A 12194-nucleotide genomic window follows, 5' to 3' on the forward strand; every position below is an offset into this window, starting at 1 on the left:
GTGGAACAAAATCTAAAATTTGGGCGATTCTGTGGTAACGGAATTACAATCGGAACACATTTTTAATGGGGAGCTAAAATATGGCCAGATTTTCCCATCGTCGTAATTCCGTTACCATAGAATCACCCATTTACGAGGTCTATTAGAAAAGTATCCGACCTTATTATTTTTTGAATCACGTGTGATTACATCAGACATGCTTGAACCCTCGTGGGCATGCAAGAGTTTTTTCACGCCTGTCGGTTACGTCATTCGCCTGTGGGCAGTCTGTGAGTGAGGAGTCGCCCACCCTCTCGTCGATTTTTTCATTGTTTAGGAATGGCTCAGAGACTGCTGCTTTGTTTGATCAAAATTTTTCAAAACTGTAAGGCACAACGGAGTGGACACCATTCGATAAATTCAGCTGGTTTTCAGTAAACATTTTAAACGGCTGATGAGAGATTTTGGTCTGTAAGTGTCGCTTTAAGGACGGCCCACGGTGCCTGACGGCGATCTGCTCTCCGAGGCGGCGTCATCTCGCTGTTTCAAGCTGAAAACTTCCACATTTCAGGCTCTGTTCACCCAGGTCGTTGTCAGTGAACAGAGAACTTTCAGAAGAAGTTGGCATGAGGAGTTTATTCGGACATTCCACTGTTAAAGGAGATTTTGTAATGAAAGAACGTGTGGGCAGATTCGCATGTCGGGCTGGACCCGACCGCGGGGGGTCGCGACAGGAAAAACACCTCCATTGGAAACCTTAACGGACAAGTTGGAACATACCCAGCTGTTAAACAATTTCTCAGATACTCACTTGTTGAAAGCCATCAAAAGCCGCCTGAATTTTTCAAATGGTTTTCAACACGGAGGTGTTTTTCCTGTTGGGGCGCAGACGGATTTGCGGCGTCGTCACGGAATCGACTCAGCCCGCACGTTCTTCATTACAAAATGTCCTTAACAGTGGAATGTCCGCATAAACTCCTCATTGCGACTTCTTCTGAAACTTTTCTGTTCTCTGACAACGTCCTGGGTGAACAGAGCCTTAAATTAGGATGTTTTCAGCTCGAAACAGCCAGACGGACGCCACCTCCGACCGCGCTGCACCGATTCGCTTTGTGAGCTGTCCTTAAAGCGAAAGAAACTCCACAACCTCTCATCAGCCGTTAAACTTTTCACTGAGTACCAGCTGAATTTCTCGAATAGTGTCCACTCGGATATCCTTCGCCGTTCCTGAAAAAATTTTGATAAAGCAACGCGCGCCGTCTCCAGCAGCGTCTCAGACAAAGGATTTCAGCCGAGAGGGCTGGACCAGTGCTCACTCAAAGCCTGCCCACAGGCGGATGACGTCACCGACACGCGTGAAAAAACTCACGCATGCGCACAAGGGTTCAAGTATGTCTGGTGTAATTGCACGTGATTCAAATCCATATAGTTTTATTTTTTATAAAACTTCCGTTTAGTTTTCTAATAAACCTCGTATATGTCAGGCAAGATGCCAACCTGCTGCCCTGTCATTAGCCACCACTAGAGGTGGGTGATACCGGGAATTTTGGTATTGATCCGATACCAAGTAAATACAGGCCCAGTATCACCAATATCGATACCGATACTTTTTCATATTTAAGCTTCATAGATCCAAAGGATCCAAAAGACCAAGGATAGAATTTGGCCAAATATTGTATGTGACAACAAAATACTTTGTTATCACAATCAACATTTTTGTTTAAAAAAAAAATCACTCAATTCAACTTAAAACAAAATCTCCTGAGGTAGAGGGCTGACTCGAGGAGAGCAATGAGTGGGCGCGCCAGGCTGAGCCTACCTGCATGGCTGCTGGCTGGTGCTGCTGAGCCACGTGATGGCGCAACAACAAAAGACCAGGGTGGGAGGGTGCACTGCTCTGTGTTGTGTGACACAGCACAGCACTGCTCTTACAGACAGAGAGTAGACTTTGATGAATCTGCGTGTGCAGCAGTCAGTGCGTGCGGGAGAGGAAAAAAAGCTTGAGTATCGATTTTTTTACACGAGCATCGTTCAATATCAATACCAGCATTGGTATCGATATTATCAATATTAGGATCAATCCGCCCACCTCTAGCCACCACATGTTTGAAATAAGTTATGGTTATTAATATTATTTTATTATTAACAAAGGTGTGGTGGCCACCAAGGCCACCACTGCATGTGTCCATGTGCGTGTATTTTGTAGTAACAGTATCAGAATGATTTAATAAATTGGAAATAGAGGAGATTTTGCTGCGTAAATTTACATACTTAGAAGAGGCAACCCAGCTGGAATAAGTGCATTGTCAGAAGTGAAGCAGTTATTACTCCTCTTAGACTAATCAGACAGTAATGACATATCTGCAGCTGCTCATGTGTGCAGGAACTCCTCCACTCTCAGAAGGCGCATTAAATCATGAACTTTTTACATGGATGTATTTGCGTCTTGTCCCGGATAGTCAGTATTTTTTTTTTTTTTTTTTACATTAATACTGTAGGCTCACTTCAGTGATGACATAAAAACACTCCAAACCACAGTGCCTCGCGCACACTCGCTGCGCGCGCGGGCCTGCTCCCCATTGGCCGGGCGCGCGGCGGAGGGCGTGCCGTGCCGGTGTGTTCCGTTTAAAGGCTTTGGAGGAACTCATTGTGTGGAGCACATTGTGACGGGCGCCTCTCCTCACGGGAGTTGGCTCATCCAAAGAGAGAATATATCCATCAGCACATAAATAAAGCAGCAGCGCGCGCGCGCGGACGACCTCTGGATTATATTTCATCAAACTGAAGACGACCGGCGCACGAGACACAGGTACTTAAATTAAAATAAAAAAATAAAAACAGGAGGAGAGTGAACTCAGTGAACGTTGGCTAAACTTTACAGAGTTTTAAAGTTTTAGTTCGACGTACAGCTTCCTCGCGCCCGGTGGTCCGCGCGGAGCCTCCGTTACTCGCGGTTGGATCTGACTTTTACGCACGTCGTCTGCCGCTGCAGGCATCAAACAATCCGCCAAAACTTTCCATCTGCTGGCTCATGATTGGTGTCGCTTCGTGGTTCCGGTGGAAACCTTCTCATTTCTATTTGCTTTATTAAGAAAGGCAGCGGTTTGAGGTCAGTGTGGTCGATTGCATCAGAGTCACTTCTGCACCTGTTCGCATTTGTCGCCGCGCATCTGTTGCTTCGTGAGCGCAGCAGCTCTGTCCCTCTGCTCACTCAAACACAACTGCAAACTCCATTATTACTACATTTTATTATTAATATTATTATTTGTAGTAGTTTATTAGTATTATTGTTGTTGTTTAAAGCAAAGAAAGGAATGAATAAAAAAATAGTCACAATTTGTTAATTCTTCTTGTTTCCATGAAATAAAAACGCACAGTTACCCTAAAACCACAGGTTGGTACATTATATATATATATATATATATATATATATATATGAACTTGCAACATTCATGGTGATAGAATTTAACAATTTTAAGTGCAGGGGCAACATGGTGGGTTAGTGGTTAGCACTGTTTCACATTGAGAAGGTCGTGGGATCGATTCCCACCGTGTTGAGTTTGCATGTTCTCCACGTGTTTGCACGAGTTCATTCCGGCTTCCTCCCACATCCAAAGACATGCAGGTTAGGTGGACTGGAAACTTTAAATTGTCCATAAGTGTGTGTGCAGGTGTGAATGTGTTTGTTTGTCTGTGTGTGGCCCTGCAACAGATTGGTGTTCTGTCCAGGGTGTACGCCGCCTCACGCCCTATGACTGCTGGCATAGGCTCCAGTCCCCCGCAACCCGATCCTGGATAAGCAGTCGAAGATAAGTGTGTGTGTGTGTGGTGTGTGTGTGTGGGTGTGTGTGTGTGTGTGGGTGTGTGTGTGGTTGTGTGTGTGTGTGTGTGTGTGTGTGTGGTGGTGTGTGTGTGTGTGTGTGTGAAGTGCAAGAAGCACAATATTTTAATCATACTCTGCAGGATTGCACATTCAACACAGAGTCAGTTCATGCACATAAGGATTTAGTGATGTTTTCACTGACACTTTGACATTCCGGTGCACTTGGATTGGTTGAACAGCTTTCCAGTTTTAGGCTAGCATGCTTTATTCGTTATCCCAGATCAGTGTGTTTTCTTCTCATAAATATGTTTAACCTTTTGTTGTGTCTGTCCAGCACAGAGAGGTGGGTAACCCCTGGATTCAGTGAGTAAAAGTCCAACCAGGTATTATTTCTACCCGTGACTTGACTCATCCAACTACCTGAAGAGTTAAACCACTTAGAATCAGATGGATTAGTGGGTGGATGGAATAAATGTGTGGTTGGACCTTTACTCACAGACGCGGGGTTAGCCACCTCTGGCAGCATATGAGTCTGCCTCAGTAAACCAAAGAAGAAGAAAAAAGACCTCTAGTGAACTCCTAGATTAAGGGTCAGTCTTTTTGAGACATTTTGACCTTCAGGGAAACAAGATATTTGAATGCACTTAACAAAGACCCTCAATGTATGAACTCAGTTCAGTTTTTCGCATGAATCGTAGCGGTTTGAGGTCAGTGTGGTCTATATATATATATATATATATATATATTATATATATTATATATATATATATATAATATATAATTATATATATATAATATATATATATATATAATATATATATGCAGCCCCAAGCCAAACAAAGTACAGTTCATCCATTCATCCATGCAGTATACTCAGTATATTTGAATGTAGTGGAGTTGGGGCTCCATATATTTACTGGATGGAAATCCTGCCTAAAATTGAGTGTTAGCAAAGTGTCATCAGTGTCTGTGGGTCTGTTGGTAGAGCAGATTACAAACCAGGACATCCCTGGTTTAATATCTGACAGTTTTTTGTGTTATACGTGCCAAATTTAATGCTCATGCTCATTTAAGTTGCTTTAACTCAAGTGAACTTAGTTCATTTTACTTCAGATAAGTTTTGAGTAAATTTGATTTTATTTAGCTGTAATCACTAACTTCAGTTCTAATAACTCATCCTTGCATGCTCAAACTTTTAAAAAAAGGAGAAAATTAATGACATTAATTATGATAATTTGGGATTACAATATGCTTAATTATTGTTCAGTTTTTTTTTTTGTTTTTTGTTTTTTCTGACACTGATGATGTACCGTTGACCCCAAAGTGACATTCGGTGGAAAAAAAAACATCTATCAATTGGTTTGAAACTAAGTTACAGCTCTGTTGGAGTCAGTCTTTTTTTTTTTTTTTTACAGTTTTTACGAGCTGCATCAACTCATCTTTTACTCTGATGTCTTGGAAGTAAATGTGATCAGAAGAGAGAGAAGGAGAGAGAGAGACGGTGCGGCAGGTTGATTTGGGCTTTGTTGCTAGGAGAGTTTAACTTAATGAGCGGTGTTAAGGTTTCGCCAGGACACAGCAGCAGAGCAGCGAAATCCCCACGGGCTCTTTGAGAGTCAACAAGCTGTGTTCATCTGCTCTGAAAATCATTCCGGGCGCGTTTAAAACGGCGCAAATGTCAGCAGCTACCTGCCGTAACCCATCAATAATTCTAAATCTGGCTCTGATTGCCAACAAGGCAGCCAAAGCAAGGCGATAATTAGGTTGTATGCCTCCCTTCCCAAACAGAAGGTTCCAGATTCGAGGCCACCTGTGCCCCATTCGCCATCCACATCTGGAGTTGCGTCAGGAAAAGCATCTGGTGTAAATCTGATTCCAAACCAACATGTGGATCTGCTGTGGCGCCCTCGAGCAAATATGAAAGAAGCCAAAAAAATTATTACAAAGATTTAGAAGGTGGGTTCTGATGAGCAACGGGAGGGCAACTCCACGGTAACGGAATTACAATGACAGCAAATTCTATTTTATTTTACAGTTAAACAATTTCCTTTGATTCTGTTTCTGGACTGCACGTACACCATGAGACGGGGTGCATGTCACAAACAAGTTCAACTGATGCTCCTGTTTTGCTTCGGTTTGTGTTGCATAAAAAATGACTTCATCCAAAACTGCTGGATTCCACAGCAACACTGAAACCCACAATCCACCAAGAACTGATCAGATCAATACACTCAAGAACCTGTTCATGACAAAGTTTGTTCAACAGGTCAATTCTAAATGTTGAACCACTCAAAGGTGTAGTTGCACTTTGATTTTCCACAGTGTGGATCAAATTTGTTTCATGCTGAAATGTAGTTATTATAAACTGCCTTTATTTTGTGGGATATTACAAATTACAGCACATTTTACTGCAGGTAAAGCACTTATTTTGGGGGCGTCCATGGAAAATATTGTGACTGAGATTTTGCAGACAAAATGATGTGGAAGGTTCACGGTGCATTTGATGGAACCAGGGAATTTGGGATTTTTTAAACTTAAAACCATAAGGATTTAAGATGGTGACCGAAAGCTTGGATAAATACAAACATTTTGCGTGGAGATAAGTGTGCAGAGCCTTTTTTTGCATAAACTTAAAACCATAAAAAATATAAGTGCGTTGGGACGGGGGAGGGGCCTAGTCCCACGGCAACGCCCACTACTCATTGACGAGAAATACATGTTTTCACATCCAAGTCTCCAATAACACCACGAAAATCACTAGTTGTCAGTAGTCACTGAAAAAAAAAGTCACTAGAGAGGTCTGAATAGTCGCTAAATTTAGCGACAAAGTCACTAAGATAAGATAAGAAAAGCCTTTATTCGTCCCTCAATGGGGAAACGTCAGTGTCACATCTCAGCATAGAACAGTAGGAATAGACAGAAGGGCATGCAATAAAACAAACAAGTATCTCTTAAAAAACAAGAACTAAAAAAAGCACTGAGTGCCGGGTAACACTAAGGCTACCATTGTTCAGTTCAATGCTGCACTGCTGGGATGATATACACTGTTGGGATGTAAACGTGTTCAGATAAAGTGACTTCAGCGTGAAATGTACGATAAGTTACTCTGATATTTACAATATGGACAGGTTAAAATATAGTAGGTAAAGTGATTTGAGTTTGCACCATAAGTTAAATTATTGCACCTAATAAATACAGCAGGTAATGACATGTTTTGTCCTGGTTTCTATGGTTACCACAGTAGTAGCATTGATGGCAACACTGAGAAAACATAGGTTTCTCTTTGCATTTTGGCTTTTCGTCAACACAAAAGATCTGTTTTAGGTCACTGAAAATGAAACTTTTGCAAAACTTCGGCCAAAGAGGCTTCTGATTGGCCAAGAATAATGGCAATGCTGCATTTACATACTGACTGTAGGAAAACCATCAAGCCAATCATCATGGCAGAATTCCTGTTGTCTGCAGCGGCAGGCTGTAGCTGATGATGTGAGACATGGCCATTTTTCATCGTTAAAGACGCAGAAAATAATATTCTTTGTTGAACATACAACAGAGTTTTAGCATTTTGCACAGTGTTGTTTTAAAACAGTAAGTCTTGGCTTTGATGGTAGCTTGCAATGCTAACTTTTTGTGAGGTTATGTGAGCACAGCATCACCACCTGTTGCCTTGGCATGCTCTTGACAGCACTTTACAATGTTTTCACGTGGACCCAGATATTTATTTTTCACACCGAATTTGGAAAAATTCCAGTTTTCAAAAATACCTTTATATGAGTGGACAAGGCATAAGTTAGCATTGTGTGAGTGTACCTGTCCAGTAGCTATGCAGCTAAACCTTTGCATACATGTCAACCTATACGGATTGTCCATAAATTATACGGATTTTTTACGAGTTTCAGAGTCATACGGACATACAAATAAAGTCTTACGGATATTTAGGGTTTTCTGTTGTAAATTTATTTTTTACTGTTGTTTTTCTTAACTCCGCGGACTTTCGGCCAGCCGTCCACCATCTTTGTACTCCTCATAGAAGCTGTGTGATGACATGTGCAATGTGAGCATCCAATCGGAATTGGTTTACCGTCACATGGTTTTCCAATATCCAACTGTAGGGCAGAGCAGTCTCAGATGGTAGGGCCAAAGATTGTTAGGAGCAGTGATCTGTTACTCTGTGAGTTCTTGTTTCTGTAAAATAGAACAACTGTGTGACACTATATTTACGGGAAATATACCGAGTTTGTACAAAACATCTACAATGTACTTGTAGACATTGATTTTATTGACAGCAAGCAATTTACTGTGGAGAAAGAGGATTTAACTGTGGAGGACTTCCACCATAAAAGAGCCCATGGAGATCACTGGTGTAGTTATATATATATGGACAAAACCCCAGTTATGTGATACCGCTATGCGGTTGTGTGTACTGTAATAAAACTGATTTTGGTGCGATTTAGGAGGTTACAGGGATTTTGTGTTGATTTTATGGATTTTATCACTTGGTTATACAGGTGGACCCTCAAACGGGTTGACATGTATGCCTTTGTGTGAAATATGTTCACACTTTATCCAGAGTTCTTCCCAATGGGATCTCTCATGGCCTATGTTTCCTAGTTGATTCTATCGCTATCTTTCTATTTCTGTACTTTCAGTCATGTTAAATTTCTAAAGCCTTTATTTGGCTCCATCATGCTAAGGCTAGCATATTTAGCATAGCAATGCCATCTGATAGCCCCACATAAAGTGCGTCATGGCGTCTTGTTGCTGTATTTTTAACCCATGTGGGTCAAAATCCTAAATCGTTTCCAGAAATATTTTTGATAATATTGTGAACTAAAGGTCGTGAATCCTTTCTATTTCATTTATATGTACTGTATTTTCCAGAGGATACGTTGCACTTTTTTCCACTAGTTTTGGAGGTCCTACACTCTAGTTTAATTTTCTAAGTATCAAAGTGCTAAACAAAGTAAACTATGACAATGAAAGAATAAATGGGAATAATAAAAGTAAACTACAACAATGCACAAAAATTATCTTAAAGAGATGATAATACAGAAAAACAGTGTAACTCCAGAAAATATGGTTTTTTATGATAATGATATATTATTATATATTTATATATGATATGTTTCTTAACATGAGTATATAAGGTATATAAATTATGGTTACTGATTTTGCTTGTTCTTCTCTTTTTTTTTTTTTTTTCTGTGACAGATGAAATTGCTTAGGACCGTTCACCAGATGAAAGAGGAGTGACTCTTCAGACCTCCTCTCACGTGCACTCTTCGTGTTGGCCACTGAGGCCAAAGAGGCGTCCGGAGAGCTCGCCTCATTTTTCACCATTTCCTCTTTGTTGGTGCCCCACAAGTGTTTCAAAACTGTTTCTCCAACGCTTTTTCCAGAAACTCAGACTGTTTTCTAGGGCAGAAGCAGCGCAGCCCTTCCAGAAAGAGGTGATGGGAAGCGTGCGAGCCAGCCGCTACAGCATTGTATCATCAGAGGAGGACGGCATGAAGCTTGCCACTATGACGGTGCCCAACGGGTACGGAAACCCTAAAACTAAGGTGCACACCAAGCGCCTGCCTCAGAGCAGATTTGTGAAGAAAGACGGTCACTGCAATGTGCAGTTTGTCAATGTGAGTGAAAAAAGCCAGCGATACTTGGCTGACATCTTCACCACGTGCGTGGACATCCGTTGGAGATGGATGTTTGTCATCTTCTGCCTCGCCTTTCTCCTCTCATGGCTTTTCTTTGGGTGCGTCTTTTGGCTGGTGGCCATCTTCCATGGGGACTTCGAAAGTAACACGCAAAAGTGTGTCTCCAACGTCAGCAGCTTTACTGCTGCCTTCTTGTTTTCCATTGAGACGCAAACAACTATTGGCTACGGCTACAGATACGTGACAGATGAGTGCCCTGTTGCTGTCTTCATGGTGGTCTTCCAAAGCATCGTGGGCTGCATCATTGATGCTTTCATCATAGGTGCCGTCATGGCAAAGATGGCAAAGCCCAAGAAACGGAATGAAACTTTGGTCTTCAGCCATAACGCTACAGTGGCCATGAGAGACAATAAGCTCTGCCTGATGTGGCGTGTGGGCAACTTGCGGAAAAGCCACCTCGTTGAAGCACATGTGCGGGCACAGCTCCTGAAATCCCGGACAACAGCCGAGGGGGAGTACATACCCCTCGATCAGATGGACATCGACGTCGGTTTCGACAGCGGAGTCGATCGCATCTTCTTGGTCTCCCCCATCACAATTGTTCATGAGATTGATGAAAACAGTCCCTTCTACAACATGAGCAAACATGACCTGGAGAACTTTGAGTTTGAAATTGTGGTCATTTTAGAAGGTATGGTTGAGGCTACTGCCATGACCACGCAGTGTCGCAGCTCCTATGTAGCTAGTGAGATCCTCTGGGGCCATAGATTCGAGCCCGTACTCTTTGAGGAGAAGAACTACTACAAGGTAGACTACTCACGTTTCCATAAGACATATGAGGTGCCGAGCACCCCTCTGTGCAGCGCCAGAGATCTTGCAGAGAATAAATACATTATTTCAAACTCAAATTCCTTCTGCTATGAAAATGAAATGATGCTGGAGAACAAAGAGGACACTGATGAAGGGAATGGGGGCAGTGTTGGCCCTGACGGCACCCAGACAGACAACATCTCAGAGATGGAACAAAACCATGCCCCAGTGCCATTCGACCCGCGGCCTCTGAGACGAGAATCAGAAATATGATGCATTAGGGGAGAGAGACACTCATCTGAGAAATTCTTTAAACTAGGCCTCTGTTCTTGATGGCACAAGGACGCAATCTGGGCCTTGGGTAGAGGACACGGTGAAGCCAACGGTACTGCTGTGGGATGCAACAATGTGGAAACTTGTATGTAAAGAGTCTTTGGAACTTTATTTACATACAGTATGGCAAAACAAAGCACTATGAACTATTTGTGTATTGTCGGAGACGTTCTCCCTCAATGTGTGCTTGATGTCTGTCGACTGCAAGATGACACAGAGAAAGGAGGCTTTAAAAGTGCAGGCATGTCTCTGTTCGTCGGCCCAGTGAGTCATTCAGAATGGTGCGTCAGTGAAAGTTGCACAAAAGCAACTCAACGTCTTGTTTAGCCTTCAAGACGTTTGCCGGCCATCCCAGAGACTCTCGACTGAAGCTTGGATGAGCTATCAAACGTCCAGTTGCTTTTTAGGAAATGCTTATTAAAGTTCTTAAATGCTGCTAGAAAATAAGTACAATGAAAGGCAATGGGAGGAGTCGTGCACACCCTCGGGAGTGCACATAATAAATGTGTTTTTCAGTTTTTAATGACGTCATCATGACGTGAATTGCATAACCCAGTTTCACTTTTTTTTCGTTCCCCGCCACGAAAAGTACCCGGTTTTCGTGAAACTTTTTATTATTTTGCTATTATAATCTTCCCCTTCTCTTAACTCAAACCATAACCCCCCCAAACTCCCCATCACCCAACATTTCATGCCCCCATCATGAAATAAAATTGGCGTCCTGTCACGAAAAATGCCCCTTTTTCGTGCCCTCGTCACAAACCCATAGATTAATGTGCTTTTTGTTATGCCGCCACAAAATGCCATGTAACCAGGTTGGAATTGTACCGCGTTATGACTAATGATTGATGATTGAGTAAAGAATTCGATCACCTTTTTTGCCCCATTCTTTGTGAAGTTATCCTGGAAAATGTGTTGTTTATTTGGTGATTTTGTGATGTCATCATAATGCCACTCAACAAATTGGTGACAAGTTTTACATTGTCTCTCCTACATAACCCTATTGATTACAGAGATATCCTAGAAAATGTGTTTCAGGCCTATAATTTTGACAACCTTGCGCTTGACCATTGGCCAATCTTCTCCAAACGTTAATCATCTGGAGACCCAAGGTCACCCAAGGAATAGTCCTACCAACTTTGGTGAAAATCTGATCAGTTATTTCCAAGTTATTTTGGACACAGACACACAGGAGTGATTACAGTGTGTGCTGGCGTGTAGGGTAAAAAGTCCTGGTAGATGTGTTTGCATTTAGAGCCAAAGAATATATGTCAAGTCCATGTCTTGTGTAACTAGGTACTGTGGAGTATTTGTCCTTGAGCTGGTCTCATGTACATCTTCACGACACACTGCACTGTTTAACAAAACTCAAATGTGTCACATTTTATGTCTGAGGAGATTCTGGTGACGTAACCCTGACGACATGTGGAAAACTACAGTATTCACAAACAGTCCTGACTCGTAGTTGCTGGTCAGACTGGTAGAAACGTGCCTGCTCTTGTAAGGGGGGTTCTGGAAGATGATGGCAGCCAGATGACAATTCAAGCTGACGTTGGAGTCGTTAGAGAATCTGAATGTTCTTAAAAGTGCTGCTA

The 12194-nt window shown here is 42.2% G+C and overlaps 1 protein-coding gene across 1 annotated transcript; it reads left to right on the plus strand.

The window, feature by feature from the left end:
• The first annotated feature begins 2663 nt into the window (after positions 1-2663).
• Positions 2664-11802, plus strand: kcnj2a (potassium inwardly rectifying channel subfamily J member 2a). Its single transcript, XM_034194116.1, has 2 exons — positions 2664-2788; positions 9014-11802. The coding sequence occupies exon 2, from the start codon at positions 9256-9258 to the stop codon at positions 10537-10539; it is 1284 nt and encodes a 427-aa protein (XP_034050007.1). The 5' UTR covers positions 2664-2788; positions 9014-9255; the 3' UTR covers positions 10540-11802.
• The last annotated feature ends 392 nt before the right edge of the window (positions 11803-12194 follow it).

This window comes from Thalassophryne amazonica, chromosome 18 (assembly GCF_902500255.1).
Source record: "Thalassophryne amazonica chromosome 18, fThaAma1.1, whole genome shotgun sequence".
NCBI lineage: Eukaryota > Metazoa > Chordata > Actinopteri > Batrachoidiformes > Batrachoididae > Thalassophryne > Thalassophryne amazonica.

What these genes read in the sequence shown, in the direction of transcription:
- kcnj2a (XM_034194116.1), top strand. Translation starts at nt 9,256, where the DNA reads ATGGGAAGCGTGCGAGCCAGCCGCTACAGCATTGTATCATCAGAGGAG.